General features: G+C 38.9%; 2 protein-coding genes across 3 annotated transcripts in view; one reads left to right on the top strand and one right to left on the bottom strand.

The window, feature by feature from the left end:
* The window catches only part of cdh23 (cadherin-related 23), a 161,495-nt gene extending 144,726 nt beyond the window's left edge, over nucleotides 1–16,769 (bottom strand). For both annotated transcript variants that reach the window (XM_088304346.1, XM_088304347.1), the window contains exons 1-3: nucleotides 16,554–16,769; nucleotides 6,312–6,402; nucleotides 3,096–3,170 (exon numbers count right to left, since the gene is read on the bottom strand). In XM_088304346.1, the coding sequence (XP_088160472.1) occupies nucleotides 3,096–3,170; nucleotides 6,312–6,393 (157 nt within the window). In that variant the 5' untranslated portion in view covers nucleotides 6,394–6,402; nucleotides 16,554–16,769. The remainder of the gene's footprint in view (nucleotides 1–3,095; nucleotides 3,171–6,311; nucleotides 6,403–16,553) is intronic.
* Nucleotides 16,770–23,847: 7,078 nt separating this feature from the next.
* Nucleotides 23,848–24,925, top strand: part of plpp4 (phospholipid phosphatase 4) — a 59,424-nt gene continuing 58,346 nt past the window's right edge. The window contains exon 1 of the mRNA XM_088305483.1: nucleotides 23,848–24,240. Coding sequence (XP_088161609.1) covers nucleotides 24,152–24,240 — 89 coding nt within the window. The 5' untranslated portion in view covers nucleotides 23,848–24,151. The remainder of the gene's footprint in view (nucleotides 24,241–24,925) is intronic.

The following is a 24,925-nucleotide window of genomic DNA, read 5'->3' as shown; positions in this document are numbered from 1 at the left end:
TCACAGAGGTCCACGACGAAAATTTCTTCCAATTAAAAGGTCAGAACCAAAGTCCTATGTTCACATTTTTATATAGTTTCAATATTTAGTCATTTTCAACAGAGCGCACTTATATACGAAATATTTAGCAATGTTCCCATTAAACACCTTTGCCAGTCAAACAAATATAAGGAGTTTAGTTCACATTCAAGAAAATGTGGCTCCAGGAATTTAAGGGTGCCACTTCCGGAAAAAATAGTAAAATATCTCCTGCGGAAATATATCAAGTGCTAAGCATTGAGTTAACATCTTTTGCCTTTTTTCTCAAATCAAAGAGTTATCAGCCAAAAAAAAACCAGAAAGCCTAATTATCCAAGTAAAACAGGTCAACATGTTCAGTACACAATCAATAAAAATGGCTGTCCTCATGCAAAACTAATTCAAAATTAGCTTTGACAACACCTTTTCTTTTGAATATTTTTTTTAACTTCTCTTAATGAGAAAAATGAGTTTGTGACTGCCCTGCCAGTAACTTAAATCTGGGTTGGAAAGGAGTCAGGGCCATTGGGATTTGGCAGATTATTTCACACATCTGGGCTTTGTGTTTTCCTTTAAATAAGGTTTGTGCAACAGCATTTAAGCACTCCTTCGCAACTTCCCCACCACTGAATGTTTTTTTTTTTATGTTTCCCCAAAATCCATGATACTTTTAGTGAACATTCGTTTGCATGCTGGGCTGTAAACGAAAATGTAAACATCTGTTACACTGCACTCGAAGTTCGATGTTTTTGCGTGCGCTCACCTCAAACTTACGGAGCCCCTTAGGGGACACGGAAGAGAAAAAAAAAAACTTTGCGTTCCCTCGCAAACTTTGCGAGGGAATGCAAAGTTGTTTTGGTTTTTTTTCGAGTGAATGTTTATTTTTTTTAATGCGCGTTTATGTACTTCCAGGTCATCTTCCGTGTAAACAAACGCAGCAAAGATGGAGTGTGTTCACCCGTGGGCGAGTTTAATTGAATTTTACTTTGAAATTGCGAGGGAACGCAAACTTTGCAAGGGAACGCAATCTTTGCAAGGGAACGCAAAGATTTTGCGAGGGAACGCAAATTATTTTTTTTTCTCTTCCATGTCCCCTAAGGGGCTCCGTAAAATTCCAACACTGTATCATCTCAGAACAAAACACCCGCTTAAGTATCCACTGGGCCAACACTGCAGGAATGTGGTGCTTGTGGGCAAGACTAAATGTACAGTATACATTTTGAGAAGTGTTTGTAAGAAAAAAATCCTGTAAATATGTCTCCATTTGGATTGTATTCAATGATCAAAGAAAGCTATTAGAACAATCTTTGATTGAAAACACACTTAATATTTTTTGGTATTTTACATTAATTACGAGATATTAGTCAAGTAAATACCCGTTAAAAGCGTCACAAAAATACTAGTAGAAAAATTAATTATAAAATAAAATAATTTTTAAAAATTCAATAATTATGGAATTATTTGCAATTATTTAGTTAAAAAAAATTTAATCGCGTGACAGCGCTACTATTTACCTTATAGTTGGTCAAGCAGCGCTTCTCAAAATAATTTGACCCGATCAAAAGTGTGATGCATAAAGACGCAAGTCCTAACCAGATCAATATTTTTAGTGCACATGAAAACAGTGCATCCGCTCATAATTTTAATCTGACGTCTGATCATATTAAAGAAACTTTGTCCATGTAAACGTAGCCAGTGGGACCAATGTCAACACAGAAACGGCTATCAGGCTACTGCATTAGTTGCTTGATAGTGACTTATTTCAGGTTTTGACTGCGAGGAAGGGTACGGCTTGGACATTTTACACCCACTGCTCACACAAGACAACACACGAGCAGTTGCTTGTGTGCATGTGCATGGCCTCGTGTGTTTATGTAGTAGAGGGCCTCCTGGACGAGGACATCTGCTGAGCTAATAAACAATAATCTTGACAAACAGTCACTGTCCAATCTCTCGGCCCACCCTCATCATCACACCACTGACGAATCTATCACAGGCTAGGCCAGGGACGTGACTGACAGAGCTTTGGACCACTGGAATGTACTGTGCTGGAGCGCAGCCCAGCTGCTAGAGGACACAATGATTCATGGCCAGAGGGCAACCCAGACGGAGCAGTTTGGGAAATAGGCAGCACCCAACAACACAGGCCGACGCTTTATTGATACACAAGCTGGGAAAAATGATGGACCTCTGCCAAAACCTGACATTGCTTTAGGGTTATGATGATGATGATGTACTGTTGCCCCACACGGTAACTATGCCCTTCCCTGGCTACAACGGTGAACAGAGAACGACAACAAGATGATGATGATAAACATGATGAGAGCAAAGGTGTCCGGAGTGCTTGCAATAATAATGAAGACGCGGCTGTTTCATACTCTCTTCAGTACAGAAAAAGTCCTTCAAGTTGGTAGCGAGCAGCATATAAATGTGAGAGAACATGCCTTGAAGAGCAAGCCCACAGTTTAAAGCAATATAGAACAGTCATGTCACTGAAATAACAAAACAAAACGAAAAAAATGCCCTTGAAATAAATCTGATCTAAAAGAGTTCCTGGCCTTTGACATATCAGCAGATGACGAGAAGCCCGGCATCATCAAATTGCTCTGTCAATCTCCACAGCCAACAGGAATGGCATCAAATAAATGTGAGGAGGAATAGAAGCGTATCACAGTGGATTCTCAGATACATGTGACCATTTCCAAAAATAGCTGTGGCACAATACATTCAGTATAATAATAATAATATACTGTATTAAGACCATCACCAATATCAGAATCATTGTCTGAAAAAAAATAAATAAAAAAATCTGACTTCCCCAGGTTGGCATTAGAAATTGAAATCTATTTCTGCTCTCGGTTCATATAAAAACCGACACAGAAAAAGAACCAGATAGAAGCCAGCCGTCGCAATCCTTGTCACCTCTGATTTTGGTGGCCCTTTGCTTGTCTTCTTTCTCAGTTTATGTTTACAATATTCACAGGAGAGATGACAAAGATTGTTTAACTGTACTTTCTTCAAACAATGTATTGTTGGGCATGGTATAGAGAGCACAGTGACAACCCACACCGACTCACCAACAGGCATATCTTCGTAGATGAGAAGGTACGTTGAGAAGAAGTAGTTCAAGAAACGTGGCGGCTGGTTAGATCCTGTGAGACGCAGGAAAGCAAAGAAAAGTCATTCCCATTATAGTCAGTAACCTTTTGATAGATTGATTTTCAACATTTTATCTCACCTTTATCTGCCATATTAAGTATTAGCTCATGATATCGGCAAATTAAAAGCTACATGGCTGTGTGAATTCTGAAAACACCACACCATTGATCCAAAGTTTGACAAGTCTTATTATAAATAGTATAGTTTTGGAATTTTAATTGTAGTTAGATTTGAATTTCCTTTTGAGTTTTATTTTTGTAATCTAGTTGGTTTTAATTAGTTTTCAGGGTGGATTTGTTAATTTTTATTATTTAATTTTTATTAGTACGTTTTCTTTCAAGTGTTTTACACGTGATCAAGATTAAAAAAAAAAAAAAGCTCATGGTAAGTATTGTGCAGTGAAAATTTAATTAAAAAAAAAAAATTCTAAACGTTTTGATAAAAAAGGTACAGTTTACAGTTTTAACAGTCCCCAGACTTTGAATCACAATAAGTGCCATGCATACCGCTTCTAGAGTTTGATGCAGGCATTCATACATGCACCCTAATTAGAATAAATCTGGGATGCCTCATTTGTCAACTTGCCAAATTCTCAAGTAGATTTGTGGGTTGAATTCCTGTTGAGAAGTGGTGTACAGTGTACCATTTTTTTTAGATTCTGTTTATATTTTTTTCCAAGTATGAAGCAAAAAAAGAAAAGCACTGTTTACCTCGCGTTGCATTTCGGGATGAGTTAAATGTCAAGAGCAGGTGAGTCTCTGAGGAGCAACGTCATTTGCTGACTCTTTTTTTTATTGACTGCTGCTTGATGTCGTCGCTTCTGTGTGGCAAACATTTAGAGGACTACAACTTCCCGTTGACTGTTGGACCTGCTCTTCTTCCGGGAAACGTCTGTGCCACAAAGGCTCGTGTATTAAAATACTTGTCAAAGACAAAAATGAACCACATTTTCTCTGCAGTTTTGCAAACGAAAAATGTAGTTTGAGTTAGTTTCCGTTCATCTAAATCATTTTGGTTTTTATTTAGTTGAAGAAAATGGTTTTTCACTTTTAGTTTACTAAAATAATATTTCACTGAGCAGGATGGGGCACCGGAATACTGAAATTGGAACCTCACAAGCACAATGCTTCACTCATACTGCCTTCAAACTGAAGTTTGAATGTAAATAAAGAACTGTCAGTTTTCTCGCAGGCATTACTTCGTCCATTAGTGAGTCACACATATCCCAAAGGAATGATCAAAATCTTCAGTCCGATTAGGTCCTCTCTCTTGTAGCTTCACTTTACTTAATTTCAGCATTGTGTGTTTCTTTGTAAAGGGTATCATATACCTACATCGAACATTTAGGAGGAAATTTGGACAGCCTTTCTAAATCAGTAATGTCAGTGGCACACGGACGCGAAGTTGAGAGTTGTAGTTCAGAGTCAGCAATACTATCTGTAAATACTGGAAAACATCAAGAATTGTCTTGATTCCTGGAGGAGGACCGGTAGTCCTGAACAAACACATGGAATGCAGTTTAGTGTTTTCATTAGAGTACTTATATGAAGTTTCTCGTGACCTCGCATGGAGATATAAACTAACAGTGGGTAATGAGCCAGATGCTGCTTCGCATAAATTAAAGACAAATACATTATGTGATCACAGGTACTACAGCAGCCGGCTGTCGTAAATTTCTGCTTCACTCGGATAACCAAGTGTCCTCTTTTTCTCTGAAATAAACATATTTGAGGAGGGTAATATTAATAATAAGATCTTTGAGAGTGGCTATTCCCTCGATGGTGTACCGAACTTTACGAATAGGTGAAAAATGGGTGTTGCAAACACATGTGTCGCTAAATGTCACGCTTGGATCAAGAAATGCAGTCAGTAAATAATGACCGCAATGATCATCTATCTAGTATAGCAGACGAGGAGGGGCAGAGGTTCAATGTGCTAATGGATGGTAAAGACATAAGTGAAGGCGGAGAGGAGACAGCAAAGGAGGGAAAAATGATGGATGCACAAGACGAGCATGCAAACACAAGGTGTCAGGTGAGAATAAGCAGCAAAAGGGTAGGTGACTCCAGTTATTAAAAAACACACACACAAAAAAAAAAAAAAGCAAACAAACTCATTGCGCTTGATGGAAACATGTTGTGGCATTCACTTAATAACGTTCTCTGCTGCTTCACCGCTGCGTGTGATTGGATGTGTCTCCTGCCTGTCACTGTGAGACATTTAGCGTGACTTTCCACTGCACTGAAGCGCCTTCACTATGTCCGACTCAGACACTCATACGGCACACTCAGCAAGAACACAAAAACAGTCTCAAGACGTTTGTAGGACATTCTCAGACAAGGCAGACGAGGAACAAGGAGAACAGAAAGAAGAAGGGCCGACAGAGAGGATGAAATGTGAAACGAACTGCATTGACTAAAAGCAAAATGTGTCCAAAAAGGTAAGAGGGAGCTTTCTTTCCAGAGATGCAAGAGAATCCTTTTAGATAAGTGATCACAAGGAGTTGCCCAAAAATGGCAAATCTAAATTGTTATATTGATCAAAAGGTTTTCGCAGTTCACCTAGCTGACATTTGTTAATAGTATTCTCTGTGCACACTCTGCTTCCGTTTCTTTTGCTTTCCACTTTATCACTTCCGTGTTACTTGTCCAAATTATACAACATGTTTGCTTCCTCCACAGAACATTATGGCAAATCATGGCTGCCTATCACGCATTTAGCTGCACATCTGGCACAATTACTAGTTAATGCTTAAAGTTTCTTCTTTCATTTTTTATGTAATATAAATGTAATTATATTATATTATATTTTATTTTATTTTATTTTGATTGGCCGTTATGCACATTTCCGCCGTGTTTTTAATATAACATGCTGGTCATGTAACATCACGATACTAATCATATAATCGCCCGGTCCTTATTTTGCTCTTCGGGAGGTAATCCACAGGGTGAAGGGGTTGTGAAGAGCTGAAAAATGTAATTATGTTTGTTTTTGGCCTTAATGCATTGTTTTAAAGGGATGTTTTGGCATTGCATAAATTACAAAGCAAAATGAATGCAACTCCTTTTGAATTTAAACTGCAGTCTTGACTTTGTTGAATGAAACATTTATTATTAATAATGAGAACAGCTCACCTTGACATGAGTGTAGAATAAGGAAAGGAAGAAGGAGCTTGGCAAATGTCATCCTGTTGCCAATACCCAGACACAATGGCATCACCTGCACCTGAAAAGCACAAACATTACAGTCACTATATGGAAAAAAGAAATAAAAAAATAAAAATCCACTTCCAATATGGATTCATTTCTTCATGAAACGGAGTTGGATCCTAATCCATTTAGTATGTCAAACTTCATGCTCTTATGCAAGTGTTTGTGTTGTATGAATTGAAGGTTAATTTACCACAAACACAAACACTTGTTAATGTAATCACAACATTGGCTTTTTCATTAGAGAATAATTTCTATGAAGGGAAAAACTAAATTTAACACAATACAGGATTATACCAAAAAGTGATGTCATGCCTAAGATCCTCTCCTGCCTTGCCTTGCCTGATTCCTTGCACTTGGATCCACCTACCCGTGTGCCTGCACTCCACCGTAAAGCGCGTCCCTTTTGACAAAATGAGCAGATCTTAGCGAGACCCAGCAGGAAGCACATGTTGAGCTGCTCGCCATCAGCCCTCAGACAAAGCCCCCTTCAGACAAGTCCACTTGTTCTTTCCTACCTGTTCCTCTCACCGGCGGCCAGTGTTTCTTGTTTCTATGATCATTTTCCAGTCCCTTCTTACAGTTTGCTTCACTCCCTTTATACTGATTTTAAAGGTTATGGCCCAAACTACATAATATTCTTACAGATTCTGAATTAGACGCCGATTTTACTATCGCTGGTTCCTCCCCTGGTGCACTGTCTAGTCCATGTCATATTTTTTTTCTGATCTGTGTGTGTCCTCCAATTTCCCTCCATCATTTACTTAGGTACCTCTCCGGCCACATATAAAGGACCGCGGACTGTGGTGGCGCGCAAGTAAAGGTCATTGTCGTGTTCCCTGTGTTGGTCCATACCTTCCATACCATCTTGAACTTTAAAAAAAAAAATTTAAAAAAAGTATTTCCGCAAGTGTCATGCAAAATAAAAAAAATAAAAAAATAAAAATCTGCATCCAGGAAATGTTTTGGTTTATTTTAGAAATATACTTAGAAAATATTTCTGGACCCAGATGATTTTATTTCGTTTTAACCACTTGCCGAAATAAAATTGAGCAAATTCCACAAAGACTTTTTTTCAATGTAGTCCCATGCCTGTCTCTTCACCTCTAATGTTGCATGACATTTTTACCCTCTCCAGTGCCTGCCCACTTTGCCTCCCTTGTTCCTAGTGTCGCTGAACCCCCACGGCAGCAAGCTGATGAGGCAAATGCAGCACCAGTTCAGCTCGGCAGCAGCTCACAGCTCCAATTTTGGTTCAGTGGCATTTCAAACCTTGAGTGAGAATTCAACGGTACCATTTGCTGGGACCGGAATCCGACCCTGTGCGGGCGGTGCATTTCCTATTCCGGCCCGGACACCATGTTCCTGCCATCTGAGCCATTCTCACGAGCAGCACAGCCGCGCACCTTCTGTCTGGCGCTTTGATTGGTCTTGATTTTTTTGTTTCTTTTTTTGTTTGGTTGTTTGTTTGTCATATATCCAGGATTTTGTGTTCCCATTTGTACCTATTAGCATGTCTTTTATAGACATGGTCTCATCAATTCTGCCCTCCTTGTACCCAGCTCTCTCTATTCACTATTATTGCCTCCAAATGTGCCTCATTGTAATAATAATAATAATAATAATAAATCAGAATGTCTTTTATTTCAGTGTGGCTTTCTTGGCACTAACGAACACTGTACAATAGGTTACATAATCTGTCTGGATTGACTTTCTGTTCACTTAATGTGCTGGCGAGTCTGTCTTCATTCACTTTTCTCAGTTTTGTGACTCCCCCCCCCCACATATTTTATTTTTTGATAGACTCCTGCTTTGCTTGGTTCCCAGCGTTTGGGTACACCCACCATTATGAGTCCACATCACCACAACGACCCCCCCCCCCGCCCTACATCTCCGACAACTGTAATGAGTGGTTTGACACTCAGTCCTGCCTTTTTCTGTCTGTTTGAAGAGAATGGACACGCCATTTCGAAAAATATCAACAAAATGCTGTCCCCACTTGGATCGTTTTTTTCCCACTTTTAACAATTGAACAATAGCACAAGTCTGTTTTCTCAACTCTACAGTACTTTATTAATACTGATCTATCCGATGCATTGCCATAATGAAAGTGATCATTGCGGCACAACTTGAGTTATTCATACTTGAAATATTTCAAACCGGTTGGCATTGAGTTTGAGCCACTTCCAACAGATTTTGTAGGCCTGCAAGGCCTTTCCTGCTGTCAGTCTCCATGCCCACCCCACCTTCACAAATACACATTCTTTATCTCCCTCCTATTTTTCCCCTCTCCAATCGACCAACGTCCTTGTGCAGCCTTGCAATAGTGACCAATCTTAAATGGTAGCAATTTAATTTTGAAGGGTTATCTTTCTAAATTCCCCCAGTCCCAAGTGCCCTCACTGTTTCAGATGACGCTAGCTCTTGAATGCATTGTGCATAGCACTGTTTTTGCCTCCACTTATCTGACAGCAAAATAGCAGAATACAGATATGCATTTTAGTACAAAAATGCACAACAGCATTAAAATAAATATGCACATGATCCTTCATGTTGCTATTTGCTTTCCATTCACGGTAGTGCTTTTAGAGATACTGCGTGGGATTAAATTCTGACAAAACTGAAGATTTACAAGTGAATGTGAAGGAGATGAAATATATTGGCTAGTCGTATTGTGGCAAATGCTTCTATATGTGTGTTGTTAATTGGTTTCCTCCATTTCATTGTATTCTTTCCCCCACACTGCAACAATGCATATACAATATGCATTGTATTTTTGGAGTGCTGTTCTAAGCAATGATTTTTTTTTTAAATTTCCATCGAAATTGGGAAAAATATACCCATTTCATAGCTGACAAAAACAAGTGCATGACAACTGATATTATGTAGGGCTCGATCAAGGTCACTCCAAATATGACATTATGCAGAAAATTATTAGGTGTTTATTTCCCTCCCATCCATCCATCAATTTTCTATACAACCTGTTGGCATTATGGTCGTGATTGAACTGACTTTGGGCGCCAGCGCAGAGACAAAAGAGAAAACATGTTCGCACTCACATTCACACCTTTGTACAATACAATTGCCCCAGTAGACATGAAGGTTTTTGAAATGCTGGATGAAGCCAAAGCAGCAAACATACAAATGTTGGCAGATTTGCAAACCAGTGTGACCACACCATTGTGCTGCCTTAATCGTATTTCTTATTCATTTCATTTCATTAATAAAATAAAAATTCATCTAATTCTATTTCCAAATTGTAGTCCAGCTATTTATTACCACATGGTTCATACGTGTATCATTGGCAAAATGACGTTCATCTAGTCTTCTTTTTAAAATAGGTTAAAAGTTACTTTTTTTCCAGTAAAGAGAAAAATTATTTTCCTTGCTCACAGTTTCGGCTGTCACTTCAGCCTTCGTCAGTGCATCATTGGAAAATGAGGTTTAGTATTATCATGGATAGTATCTGTGACCATTCAGGCGGCACACTGAGCAAATATTACAAATCCTCTTTTTAAATGTCTTGTTTCCATTTACTTGTATTAGTACATGTTCGTATTTCATATGGCAGGATACCATATATATCTAAGCCAGCTGAGCAGAGGTGAATCCAATTACTAAGTCAGATATGCATACAGGTTAGTGATTGGTGCAAAAACACAATTAGGACATGCTGGGATGCTCCATTCACTCACTTATGTATGTGGCAATTAAATTGTGTAGGACAGGACTAAACAGCCGGGGGAATGCTGATGCAAGCTGCTTCCCACTGTGGCGCTGTCCCACTCCGCTGACTATACCGTCACAATTTATTAAGTCTTCACTTTCCTCCTTCTCTTTCAGGGTCCCTGTTCATCTTATGCTCACCGCCTTCACCCATGACAGCTTCTCATACCAGTCTCATGGTGCCTTTTGTGTCATTCATTTTGCTTATTTATCGTAAAACAAAATGGCCACTAGCACATTGTACCAGAGAAGAAAAACGCACAGTGATTTGATTTTAATAGTCAAAAGGTGTATCATTGATTTAAATTCACAAGAGTGGGTTGAGAAGCATAGAAGTGGATCGGACCTCAGAAGTTAAGTAACGTCAAGTCTGGTTTGTATTTGAATGGAAGGGATTAGTGGGCTTCCTCAGAATACCAATGCTATGACCTCTGTCTTTGGCTGGCGACCATGTGACCAGGCAAAATGGGTGTACCCCATGTCAAGCCCAAATTGAGCTGGGCTATACTCCAACTCACCAACTATCCTAATGAGAAGTGAAATAGGAAATGGATGGATAGATGGATTTGTTTTGGATGTATTCAATTAAGCCCAGCGTAAAGTATTACCCCGATAACTCTTGCGGACATGCCCTGGTTCCTACACTAAATCCATTTTAAATTGATCCTATTGAGAACACATATGGCTCCCACTGGACACGCACAGAACATCTTAATCTAGCCCCACGTCTATTTAATGAGCAGTGGTTTTACAGCATATGTAAGCGTAATGTGTGATTAAGGCCGGACGAAGATATAACTAATTTATGGATCCACTGGGATAGCGCCAAAGACATACTACTGTTTCTTCAGGCTTACAGCACTCCAAATTATTGATTACAGGACCATTGGCTGTGATTGGCCTAAACCCCAAAGTATTATTGCTGGAAGAGGGGAGCCTCAGATGAGGATTATCCCTGCAAATCAATGATTGTTGTCAGTTTTCTTTCCATCTTGATGAAAAAGCTGTGATGATGAGACAGATTAACAGACATTTAGCTTTGTCAAGAGAGTGGAGGTGCAGTGCTACTCTGATGAGCTGTGTAATGACTTCTGTCCTACCCTCCTGATCTCTTTATCTCAAACATGACATGACACAAGGCTGACTCGGCAAAGCTCATTTGAATGACATGACAAGACAAACTTGGGGATCGTTTCGACAGCATATCATGTGGTGTTCCATAAATAAAAAGGTAGAATTAAACTTAGTAGTCTAAAAATGGTAACTAAACTACTAACTCCAATTCTAATGAAGTTGAGCTGTTGCATAGAACAAAACAAAAAAAAAAAACAGAATATGATGATTTGTAAATTGTATTCGACCTACAGTATATTCAATTAAGTATGCAACAAAAAAGTATGCATTAAATGTTCAAACTGATGAACTTTGTCCTTTTTTGTAATATTCTCAAATTTTTCATTCAACACTTTCCAATAAAACTGAGACAGGTGGAACAAAAGATTGGACAAGTTGAGGAATTCTCAAAAGATGAACAAGTCGGATGTTAACAGCAGCGTGTCATGATTGGGTGCATCCCCAAAAGGCTCAGCTGTTCACAAGCAAGGATGGGCCAAGCTTCACCACTGTGCAAGAAAATAGTCCAACATCTTAAGAACAAGATTTACCAATGTACAAGATTCAAAGATTCTTTCAAAAGCTCTGCCGGAAACTCTAAAAAAAGTCATTTAAAGCCCGTAACCTTCGATCCCTCAGGTGTCACAGCAAACGAGCATCTTTGTGTAAAGGAAATAGTCCTGTTGGTGCAGGAACACTTAAAGAAAACTGTCAGTTAACAGACCTCATCCCTACAACTGCAAATGCAAGTTAAAACTCAACCATGCATATAAATAACACTACACAGAAACTTCTCGGCTTGTCGGCTTCTCAGACAGCTTTTTGGAATGTGTTGCTGGCATCAAATTCAAAATTAGCGAATATTTGCTAAAATAACCCAAACTGGGTGAAAAAGCGACAGACACAACGAAGCCAAAAAAATATATATATTTTTCGTCCCAAAAAGTTTGGTCAGTCCCTTTTTGATGCCATTTGGGTAAGTTTTCAACCAAGCTTTTTTTTTTAGAGTGTCGCGTTGCATTCAACCATCTGACTGACTTGGTTGAAAGAGAGATATCCATCTATCTATATCTTAAAAAAAAAAAAAAAAAAAAAAAAACTCCCACCCAGGCAATGAAAGGACATCACTCTAACATGTACCAGGTCAATCGCCGCACTTCCACGTCACTAGGAGCCTCTGTGATTGTGCGCACACTGACAGAGTGACTATAAAACACAGCGTGAGATGGTGCAGCTTACACAACACCTGTGGTGGCGGTGATTATTACGAAGCTGAAGGGCGTAACCGGTTACATCCCTTGTCGCGAAACACTTCATCAAGTCATCTCAAATAATCCAGTGCAATGTTGGAATTGTCAATGATGAGGATGAGGAAAGAGTAAGATACCTTACTGATACACTTGTACACTGTGTGACTAATGGTGCATTGCAAAAGGTCAAGTATTGCCCCAGTAAATGTCAAGCATATGTGCCGACATTACTTCTAAGTGCGTGAGTGTGGAAGAAGTATTTATGTGCAATACTTCGGATCGTCTTTTATGATTGACAAACCAGCTTTCGTATTCTCACGGCACTGAATTCATCGCATACCAGACTGCTCAGATTGGTTTAAAAGATGTTTCAGCTCTCATCTGAGAATGCTTCATCGGTTCATCCCAAAAGAGTGAAAACATTCTTGGTTTGGGCATGCTTCCACCTTAGAGAATAAATACTTGGGTCTTACACCATCCCCTCAGTATGGAGCTGTCCAGTCTCGTCTTTGATCTTGAACTGATTAAGCCGGCTCGAATGAAAGGCAAAACGTCTTCCAAGACAACGTGAACTGTCCAGTAGCGATCGATTAAATGCCCTGAGAATTGAGCACGATTATTTATAAAACAGGGCCACTGTTGACCAAAATGTCTTTGTACGGTTAGGGATTAATAGTAAGGCTCGGTTTGAAAAAAAAAAAAAAAAAAAAAAAAAAATCAAAACAAAAATGACCCTTTTAATACATCTTTTTCCCATAAATTAATGACTTTTCACACACGAGATCTCGTCAGTATGAGAGAGTATATATTAAAAAAATATGGCTGAAGCACTAAAGTCAGTTCTGATCAGGTCATGGTCAATTAAAAACATACATACGTACATGATTAATGATGCATTGGGTTCAAATCTTAATGTATACTTATAGTTTAACCAATATACCAAGTTAGAGAAAGACGTCTTATTTGCAGCATTGCTTCTTCTGAGAATGAATTCCATTTGACATTAAAGTTGGTACTGCGTAGTATCCTGAAATGAAAATCAAACTGAATCGTAAATGGAATCGAAACGGGCCCTTATGGATCAAATTTAATCGATTTTGGAAATCAATACTAAAGCGCTGTTAATAGCTAATTGGCACTCCTGGTGGATTAACACGATTTGTAAATCCTTGTGGAAACCGAAACCACATTGCCATGACTTTGACTTCTTCTCGTCTTCTTTCTGTCCTTGAATTCTTAGGCTGACTTTTGTGGTTGTTGACCAAGAGATTTTGCAATATGCCTGACAGCAGAGATCCGAGTGTACAGAAGACAACATAAACACAAACAGGCAGTGTCGGAGGGCAGACAATAGCCTGTAGAAACTCATTCATCTTCTTTTGTCTCACTCGACATGCGTGCGGAGTCTGAGCGCCCCTGCAACAGCTGATGTTTTTTATCCGGTTGTAAAGTGAAAATACACCATTTAGTACACTAACTCCTCCTCTGCACAGACGACCTTTACACCTCAACAGTTCAACCGCTCCCTCTTGATCCAGTCGTGCTGCCCCTTTCATTTCACCCTCACTTTCTCTCCCTTTGGGTCACCACCAAACATTGCAACCCCGTTATAGTCTGTTTGTAAATAAAAATAAAAAAAACTATTTTGTCACACAACACAGTGTTTAAAGTTGCTGCTTGCTTGTTTACATGGCAGAATTAAGTTCCAAAGGTGCAAACAAGTCATGAAATTATATGATGTGGTTTTGTGAAATCCAGAAAAAAATTGTTTGCGTGAATTTAAGATTAACAATCACTCATTTTCATATGCTTTTTGTATCTTCAAATTACCCATACATTTTGCACAAACATCTCAATTGGGTAAGGTGGAGCCCATCAGAGCTAAATTTGAGCAAGAAGCAGGAGTACTGAAATGAGACAAGTCGCAGTTAAAAATGAAATCTGTGCCGCATGTCTTAACAGAAAAGCAAAATCAATAAAATCTGCACTGATAGCGGAATCATGGAATTGTTGCCTTCCCTGTAATACAACCGACTGAGCAGAATAATAATCTCGGTCTTCCACTCCTCCTTACCAATGTGTGTTCTTCAGTTCTGCCTGGCTGCCTCAGGTGATTTAATGACAACACACAGCTGGAATTAGGCGGAAGTGTTTGTTAAAACGAAAAAAAGGATGTTCAATGAGAAACTATTACAAATGTGCGTGCGCATATCAGGTAAATTACAGCAGTACAGATGAAAATTTATTTTAATGGGCCGCAGCCTGATTTAATCAATTACATACATGTACGAGACATATTTATATTTAGAAGCCTTCACATCCTGGCAATCAATGCTGAGCTTTCCCCAAAGGATGAAGCTTCATCACAAGTTCCACATGGCAAAGCAACAAGAATTATTACAGGCTCCATGCCAGCAACCGCCACAAAATAAACAAGTTTTTCCACATCATACATCGCCTTCTCTCCCTTTCCCCACTCGACACTTTTACGCCTCTTCCAATTTGATAACACTGAAGTCCTTCCTTGAGCTCACATTGCTTTGCCTCCACTCTGAGACCTCATAACGCACAGTCCTCTCTTCCTTATATTGTGTTCCATTTGAGTCTGTCAGTCAACGTGTCAGATATGGACTCTCCATTTCAAATTTTTTTTTTCCTGTTCTCAATGAATTTCATGAGAGTGACACTCAAAGAGGCCAAGAGTCAGACACATACGCTCACTACATAGCAAATGAGGAAAAGGCTGCAGCTTCCAGCTTAACATCATCATAAAACTTGTATTTCTTGAATTAACAGTAATAGAACAATACTTCATTTAAAAATTTTGAATAATCATTGCTATTCTTACTTTATACATTTAGTTTCAGACTGATGGAAAACCTAAAAATGCAACCAAGACCGAGCATGTCTAGCCAGTGTTTTTCAATCATAATAAACCAAAAATAAACATCAACAAGTTAACTCGTTCCATCTACAAACCACTAGTGAATATTGTAATATGAATTTTGTGTTGGGTGGAGAAGTTGAATTTCCAATGAAGCTCTAACAATTATGGCACAGGTATACTGGTTAAAAACTGTAAGTTAACTCTCTGGAAATATTTGTTAGATTTTATTTCATTTTTAGCCTTGGGTATTCATTTTTTTCTGATCATATCTCCTACTTCAATTTTTTTCCCCATGATTCTCTCAAAACAGATTGCTCAAATGGGAGTCTGCTCTCATCTACTGCACCATAATTTGAAAACAAACATGGCATTTTCCCATTTTGCAAGTCTTGACTAATTTGGTAGTGACTTTAATGTAAATGCGCTTACATTATCAAAGGCAAAGAGAATGAATAACATCTTCATACCAATTTAGATTGATCAAAGAATTGTTTAAAAAACACATGGACTGGCGAATAGTACAGATTTTTGAAAAAATATTAAATTAACCAAATTGTGACTTATGATGTCTCACCCAAAGCCAGCTTTAATGAAAACAGACAAATTAGCACCATGTGTATTTGACAGTATCATCAAATTTAAATTAGAAACCGCAGAGTCATCACTGCATTAAACTAACGTCGCATCGCGTTACAGATGTATAAATAAGTAAGTGGGCACCAGGCGCTCCCCAGCAGGCACATCTGAAGTAATTGTGCAGCTACCTGAGATGATTGTGTGCACCTGACACCTCTGACCGCGCATGCGCTCCATCTTCCTTTTACTCGCCACTTAATTACGTCCATGAACCATGCGGAACTGAAGTTGTAGGAAAACTTTCAATGTACTTTAACTTCGTATTGAACTGTCATGTCAATCAAAAACGATTTCTATCAACATCCAGGTCAAAACCAAAATTTTGGGATGAGTGTATTATTTTTAAAAATAAGCAGAGGCTCGTAAAACAAATTTAAAGTGTTAAATAAACAAGGCGTAAAATGCATAAGACACGTGCAATTAACTCAACCAAAAACCGTGCTCCAACTCAATAGTCCCCCCCCCCAACCCACGCGGGAGTCAACTAAATACATTACAGATGACGATAAGGAGGAGGGTGATAATTAGGTTCAAGTCATTCTAGTATCGTCCTACCTTCCTCGTCCGGGTCCGTCTCCGGCTGACAACCTCTAGATTGGATCTCTTGTCCCGCTGTGACGCCTCACCAAGAATGTGAGCCCCTCTTTTTCTACCTCTCTCCCTCCCTGCCTCTCTACACTATCTCTCCTACTGCCTTGACTCGATCGCCGTGCAGCTCGCCCTGGTCATCATCCATTGCACACCCGCTGTGTTGCAAAGGAGCCACAAAAAAAAAAAGAAAAAGAAAACTCTCGCACACCGTACTAGGGTGCAGCTCGTTTCGCAATTCGGTTGCCCGCACAGGTGCAGGACAGTGTCCCATTTGATGAGGCTCTGTACAGGCAAGCAAAGTCACTTGCTTTCTCTACCAAATAGTGGCAAACATTAAATTGATCAAATAGGGTAGCCTTTGCATAAACTTTGTGTAAAAAGTGATTTACAAATTGGATAGTTGAGCGCCTTCACAGATTCAATTCAATTTTTTTCAAAATATGGATCGTATCAGGAAATCATGAAAAGTTTCACAGAGCTAGACCAATGTTAAGATTTCACTTGCAGTCGATTGCCATGGAATGATGGAATCAGAATGAATACTTCTTCATGTTGTTGTTGTAATTATTGTTTTTATTATTATTATTAATAATAGATTATTATTATTATCTGCACGCTCTGTACTTGCCACGGCAATAGCGGCATCTAGTGTACGAAGGATTAAGCACTCACATCACTTATTTCTCATAATGCGTCTCTAACCTGTGCAGTTAAAAAAATAAACGTGATTTCAATACATTACCATTCATAATACAACACTGTTGTGGTCAGAAAGGGATTATGGAAATATATTCCTTCCCGTGCTAGGGAAAAAAAGTAGCATCATAATCACTATTGCGTTCAAAAAAAGTCATTCGGCTTTCGTGTAAAGAAGAAGAAAAAAAAAACATTAAACATTTTTTTTTCAAGATTGTGCTACCCTCTAGTGGAATTTAAATATACTGCATGCTCTCATTTTTTCCTCTACATTGATATGTAGCTCTACTTTTGTATGTTGGCCGCGCATTTTATGTATATTTAGGCAAAACTATACAAAACAATTTGTTATCTAGGAATTCGGCAGACTGGTGGAACCTATTCCTATTGTAGGGTTACATAAACAAAAGCAACAATTGTACCTGGAGAGCTTGCTTAAAATCAGCACGTGTTGTGTGTGTGTGCGGATACAGTTTATTGTGTCTGCATTTTTCAAGCTGTCGAAAAGTTACTTTTTATTCCCTTCTGGAAGACTCGCTGACAGAAATATTTGTTGCTCTTAAAATTGATGTTCAATATACAGTAGCTACATTGATGCTTGATGTTCTCAAACTAGTTAATGTATTTTGAATTACTTTATTACTTCTCTAATTGATTGCTAATTTCCTCCCAATATACAGATATACTGAAAAAATGCATAGCATTAGTTTTAATTTTTATTATTATTTTGGTCTTTGAGATTGTAAGGTTTAGAGCTCTTCTGTGTAATTTGTATGTTCTTCCCATGCTTGCATGGTTGTACTCGAATTACTCCGGCTTACGTCTTCTTTACAAAAATGTACATGCTAAGTAAATTGCAAACTCTGAATTCATTTATTTAGTTTTTTGGGGTTTGTTTCTCTATGGGCCCTGAGATTGGCTGCAACACCCCGTACCAAGTGTACCCCTCTCTCACCCTTACTCAGCTAGGATAGACTTAACTTTATCCAACTAAGGACAAGCACCACAGAAAATGGATGGATAGCTCTATAATGTAGTTATATGCGCTGCACAAGCCTAAAAAAAATTCAGATGGTTGCATCAGAAAGGGCATCACGGATGTAAAACTTTCTCAAACAATTATGATTGTCTATCCTAAGAATTTTTTACACGATCAGTCATCGTCTGTTACCTAACGAATCATCATCAGCATCATTAATTTGATGCCTTTTGAAATTAAGCTACAGTGGGTCAAAGACGAGGGAGAGGAGGAAAGTGCGCGCTTTCTAATAAGCATGTTGGTGAAGGCAAAGATGACTGGTAATTGATTGGCAGGTTCGGTATTGAGGACACGAACCCAAAGAAACAAATAGCGGTAGGCTTTGCAAAAAGGATGGAAATAACTGTAGTGAACTCGGGCAGGAACAGGGGGTGACCTACAAGTGCATAGGTAGACGACATCTTGGGCCGATAATATGCAGACTGAAGGAGATTAGTGATTTGTTAGTTAGTCGTAAGGGGAGTGGAACAACGCAGCACAGGATGGTGGTGTGCAGGGATGATGAAGAACGGCGCTGCCAACAATTTCTTACTTTCTTTATACTGTAAAGAGATTCTACCATCATTGAATTCATCATAAGAAAATTGTCAAACACTCCATGTGCAAACGTTGACGTTTAAAACCGAACTTCAGATTTAACAGATGAGATTATAAAAACCATAGCTCAATGCTGTTCGTAATATCGACATGTTTCAACGAGCTGCATGTTTGTGCACCAAGTGAAAGAAGGCCTGCGCAGTGCAGTTGTGTGCTAATGACCAAACAGCTGTTATGCAGAAGACGCCTGAGGCTTTAGAGAGTTTGGCCTCCTAATGTTGGGACGACTACAGATTTATTGCTAATTGAGTGACCATAACATAATCGACATTGAATTGTATAAGGGGCTTTTGCACTTGTTCCAGTTCCACGGCAGGCGTCAATGGCTTGTGGTTGTATGCCTTAAGATGGAGGGGTGTTTCCCACTTCTGTTCGTTTATTGTATCCCACCAGGACACTTTCATTTACCGCTGTTTGTCTGACCCATCTGCCACACAGATGTTTTTGAATTGCAGACACATATCACAGTTTTATTTGTCATATGTTCACTCAGTGTTTATAACAATACTTGAAGCCAAAATGTGATACCTTCCTTATACTATTGCTACACTAACATCACCACTATGTAGAGCAACTACACCAGGGGTGTCAAACTCAAATATATACATAGTGGGCCGAAAAGTAAAACTTGACCAAAGCCGCGGGCCAGCATTTAATTTCTTAAAAACAACATAAATGCAGATTTTTTTTTTTTTATTGGACATTTTTATCAGAAGTGGTTTTATTAATCCAATACAATATTTAGTTTTTAAAATTACTATTATCATTTTGAATATTCCTATTATCATTTGGAATGTTACTTTTATTGTATAGAATGTAAAATGGTATAGTAGTCATTTGGTATAGCCTCACGGGCCAAATATAAGTACACTACGGGCCAAATTTGGCCCGCGGCCCAGAGTTTGACACCTAGAACTACACTATTCAAATTTTCATTCATCATGGATGCATGACATACTCCATTAGGTGTCCAGTGATTACATTGTCACCCTCGACAACCAATGTAATTGTTGTTGTTATTTGTGATGGCAGATGGCAGAGAATAAAACGGATGAAAACTTGCTTGCACAAGAGAAGAGAATGTGCAGGGGGAGCTTTGCAGTCTGTTCAGTGCACATACTTTTTAATCTCATACAAATATGTGCACTTTGTTCAAATAGTCACAGAGTGTAGACTTAACTGCAGACTATTTGTTCTCAACAATGCGGCAACGAGTAAATCAATATAATTCTTTACATAACAGCATATTGTCAAACAAGATTTGCTTTCCGAATATGATACTGTATTGTTTTTCTTTTTTTTTTTGCAAACAGCTTTGGTGGATAGTGTAAATTAAAGTAGCAACTTTGTGTTTTATAAGAGCATCTATATATTGTAAGCTGTTGTGCGTAATTATTAAGACACTGATCACCATCGGTGTATTTTTATGAACTCTATATTTCAAACACATTTTCACCTGGAATGCAATCCGGATGCGCATTAGTTTTAGTGCTGCTTCACTTTCTCTTTTCCCCTCTAGGGCCAGTAGTTTATTATACAGATTAAACTGCTTCTACAAAAGTAGCCCAGCAAGTTCTATTAAAAGGTGAAGTGATGACATTAAAGCAAATACAATGCTAAAGACCCCCACACACTTGCCCTAAACAGATAGCAGTAGTGCATAACTATTCCTAATCTTGCTGCAGCTCAGATATTGTATTGCGCGCAAGGTGTCAACAGTGGCATCAAAGTCAGAATAATCATCAGTTTCACTGATGGCCTTTGCATTGATATTCGCTTACTCCAAGTGTAATACGCTTAAGGACCCAAAGTCTTGTCTACGCCAATAATAACAAGTCGTTATTGATGAGATTAATCTCAAAACAAATCAAAGATGAAAATGTTTTCAACGGATGAGTAATACTGCTGCCAAACAAGTTGTCCCACAGTGCATTTCAAATTGGGAAAGCGTTTGAATTTCAGCAGCTGACAGAACAAAGGTGATTGTGTATTAATTACCCCCCCCCCAAAAAAAAAGAAAACAAAAAAAAAAACTTGTGGAACATACAGAATTTATGGAATGGGACAAGCATCATTTAAAGCTCAATGCAGTGCTCTGATTCAACAATACCTGCAACTGTTCAGGCACGGGAGATGACATGGCAAATTATGACAAAGAAACAAAAGAACAAACCAAAAACAAATAAATAAAGATGAAAAGTTCTCTAGTGTTGGGATCCAGATTTGGATTCAAATAAATAAAATCCTTGCTGTACAAATCTTCAATTTCATTTTAAAATAACTCAAGCATGTTTGAGAAATGCTTTCCAGTAACAATTTGCCAACCAATATTGAACAGAAGGAGCCTATTGAACTAATCCCTCTGCTGCATGATGAGTCACTTTGTCACCGAGGATTTCCTCCACATTCTATTGTGGATGCTCCCTTATGCAAGGATGGTGATCACAAGCACTTTGTGTTTAATTCCACTTTGATTTGCTGAAATATTTAAGAGTTACACTGTATGTCAGACTTCATTTTGGAAGGCATGACGTGAGCATGTGTGTGTGTGTGTGTGTGTGTGTTGGTGGTGGGGGGTGGTGACTGAACGGAATGAAGGGTGACTATATAAATTCTCGAAGATGCTTGTTAACATTTAGAATGACTCACCTGGAAATTTTCCATCATTTCGTGTTTTCTTCGCTTGTCATTTTTTATTTATTTTTTTTTTTTTTACTTTTCTTGGTCACAGAGAGCAAAGATTTCACCCGTAGGTGAGCATGTGTCCAGTGATTTATCTCAGTCACCATCCTGGCTAATAGGGGATCTTATAAGCAATAGAAAAGCGTAAAATAGATGCCCAATTTCTAATTTAGGCCTGATAGTAATATGTTTTAGAAAAGTTTGCAAACAAGAATGGTTATACTTCCCAACTTTGGAAAGGGTAGCAGGGAAACAAGTTTTATGGCTCATCAAATATTCATGTATGTCCACAAAGTGCTGGCCAGGGCTCATGGCCTGCAGGTAAACTCGCAGTGTTCCTACATAAGAGTCTGGCTTTACAGACCCTGAGGTGATAAGAAGTCTGCATACTGGGCTGGGCAGACCCACCAGGCAACATGACACTTTTGAAGAGGCTTTTTTTTTCAGCCACAGTAAGGTAACAGCACGCTTCTGACTCTGTATATGAACAGTAGAATCCTTAAACTCAATAACCAATTCCCGTCCAAAATACTGAATTAATGAAAATAGAAACAATTCTCACAACACATGATACATCAGCTTTAATTTTCTAATTTTTACTGCCATAAAGTGTCAAAAGAATGTAACCTCTGTTAACTTAAAGGGGTCATATTATGGAAAAGTGACTTTTGATGTGTTCATGTGCAAATAGTTGGGTCTCTGAAGTGCCTGCCCATCCGACAAATGTGAAATGATGATAAAAGTGGCTCAAGCTTGCTGGAAGCTTGGCTGGCCGAACATCTAGACCAGACCTTTCAAGTGATGATGGTATGCACATCGGAAAACACTGTCTTAAGCACTATGGCAAAGCCGTAACACGTTGCCCTAACACTTTTCTTACAATATTCAGGAATGCCATTAATTACATCATTGCTGCACTTAATGTTGGTTTGCTGTGCAGCAGTTTTGTGCTGTCCTTGAATGGCCATTTTAATGCGAGAGAGCCTTTGAACTGGAAAAAAAAAACAATTACAGTATGTGGTCATTTTGTCATTTGGTTCAATTCTTTGTTGTTGGGTTTGTATTAGTGACATTTTAGAAATATGATATTCTAGTAATAGATCTGGTTAGGAAGTATGTGGTCCCATATGGACCTCAAGTAACAATGATGAACCGTCCAAAAATGCCTATCCCTGGTTTAGACGTTAACTGAGCCTAACTGTTATCTAATTTGGTAACTACATTGCAGTTGCAAACTCATCTCTTTGTCAGATTATGTGTTACCTGTATCACAAACGGGTATGAATGTGCTTGTGTTGTCAAAGAATGGCAGACACCACTGTCACTGCCATGTCTTCACTCAATACACACGCATGGACGATGCTGTAATTAATATGTCCTCCTACCTTATCCGCATGAAGGTCAGAGCGGTGCATTGGTCCGGTGTCTCAACGGCTTAATTTACAAGCAATGCATTATGGAACAAAAGCCTACAACGCCGCGGCCTGTGCCCGCTGGGAATCAAGGGGAGTTGAGAGAAAGTAGATCCTCCCTCAAGCAATTAAGCTCATCTCCCACTTCTTGCTTGTTTAAATACTCGGCACATTTGTTTTTAATGTCACCTGTGAAGCAGGTCTACCCTTGAACTGTGTATCACGCCTTGTACCAAAATGTTCACTGCACACACACACACACACACACACACGTAAAAATTGTGGAATAAAATACCAGTTTGCTATTTCTGGTTAACCTCGTGCAGATTTTTTAATGCAATATGGCATTGATTTACTTTGTGTCCTCCTCGTTGTCTCTGTGTCCAGCAGTTAACTGCACACGTCATGTCTTGTTGGGCCATCATGGAATTATCTGTGTTGAAAATGTTGCCATAAATGTGCAATTTATGAATAGAGGAGAATCTTTTAGCTGTCATTCGTTTTTCCAAGCCACACACAAAAAAATAATAAGGGAGGTTTCCTTTAATTTCTAACAATGTATGTGGATTGGTACTGTGTACTAAATTGCAAATGTGAATATATTGTAATATATATTGTCGATTTAATGTAGAAGAGTAGAAAATTATGAAACTACATTCTTCTGGTTATATATTGTATTTTGTTCTCTAATGAAGAGAGAGAGAGAGAGAGAGAGAGAGAGAGAGAGAGAGAGAGAGAGAGAGAGCGAGAGAGAGAGAGAGAGAGAGAGACTTTTATTTTGCACCTCACTTTCACTCCTCTTCCCTAACTCCATGTGCGTCAGCTTCATTGAGTGGGGTGAGAAGAGTAGAACTTGACAAAGTGGGGGCTGTCACGATCACAGTTCCAATTAAAATAATCCCCGGTGAGGACAGAAGCGGACCAGTGGAAGTGGGAGGTGAAGAGTACGTAGAAGGGCGAAGAACGGCAAAGAAAGCTCCAGGTGTCGTGATGGAAGCGCGCAGCGTGTGATAGGGAGAACTGCTCTCTCTTTTTTTCTTTTCTTCAACCTCCAGGCGGATTACAAAAGTAAACACTGTAACGTGGACCAAGAAACACCTTTTGTTCTTCACACTTGACGGGTTAGAGTGAGCACCATGAACGTGTCATCGCCAGACAGACGGAAAACCGTGCGAGACCTGGCTTTGGAGATTGGTATCCGAGTCATGCTGTTCGGAGTTTTTGCGTGAGTAAAGTCGACATGCTCCTCCCATTGTTTGATAATCACAATGAAATGATGCGATTTATGCTTTTGCTCAAGTAGTTCAAGGCGTCAACTGCATGTGTTTGACTCCCCTTTGCTGTATTGATATCATTGTGCCGGCAGGGGGCGGTCTCTATTACTTGGACAGAAAACAGAAATCGGCGTGAGAAGCAAACAGGTTGCAAGAACAAATATAATATTGTACTGCATTTTGCATTTAACATACGAGTCATTCTCATTAAGTTTATTCTGTATACTCCAGAAGAAGATACTATTTTTGTGAGAAAAAAAAAATTGCAGGGTACACAAAGATGAACAGTCATCCTACCCTGCGGACAATTTTGATTGTTTAATTAATTTACCATTCGTTTTTATGGAATGTTGGTTGAAACCGTATTACGCGCAGAAAACCCACACAGGGAGACCATGTAAAGCCTGCTCTTGAAGGACACAGCCTAGATTTGAACCCACAGCCTCTGCACTGTCAGATCAACATTTTAACCAGTCGGTCACCTTGCTGCTCCAGCTCACTGCTCAATAAAATAAAATATAACATATGCTATAATAGAAGTACAAAAGTTTCTCCATTTTTTAGGGTGAAGGATTCATTGGTTTATGAAATGAAATGTATGAATTACAATTACCAGTAAGTAAATTAATGCATCCA

The sequence above is a fragment of the Idiotropiscis lumnitzeri genome, chromosome 9, assembly GCF_059441095.1.
Source record: "Idiotropiscis lumnitzeri isolate Australia: NSW breed Sydney's pygmy pipehorse chromosome 9, RoL_Ilum_1.0, whole genome shotgun sequence".
Taxonomy (NCBI): domain Eukaryota; kingdom Metazoa; phylum Chordata; class Actinopteri; order Syngnathiformes; family Syngnathidae; genus Idiotropiscis; species Idiotropiscis lumnitzeri.
Note: the sequence above shows the minus strand (reverse complement) of the source record. Positions and strands in the feature narration are given on the sequence as shown.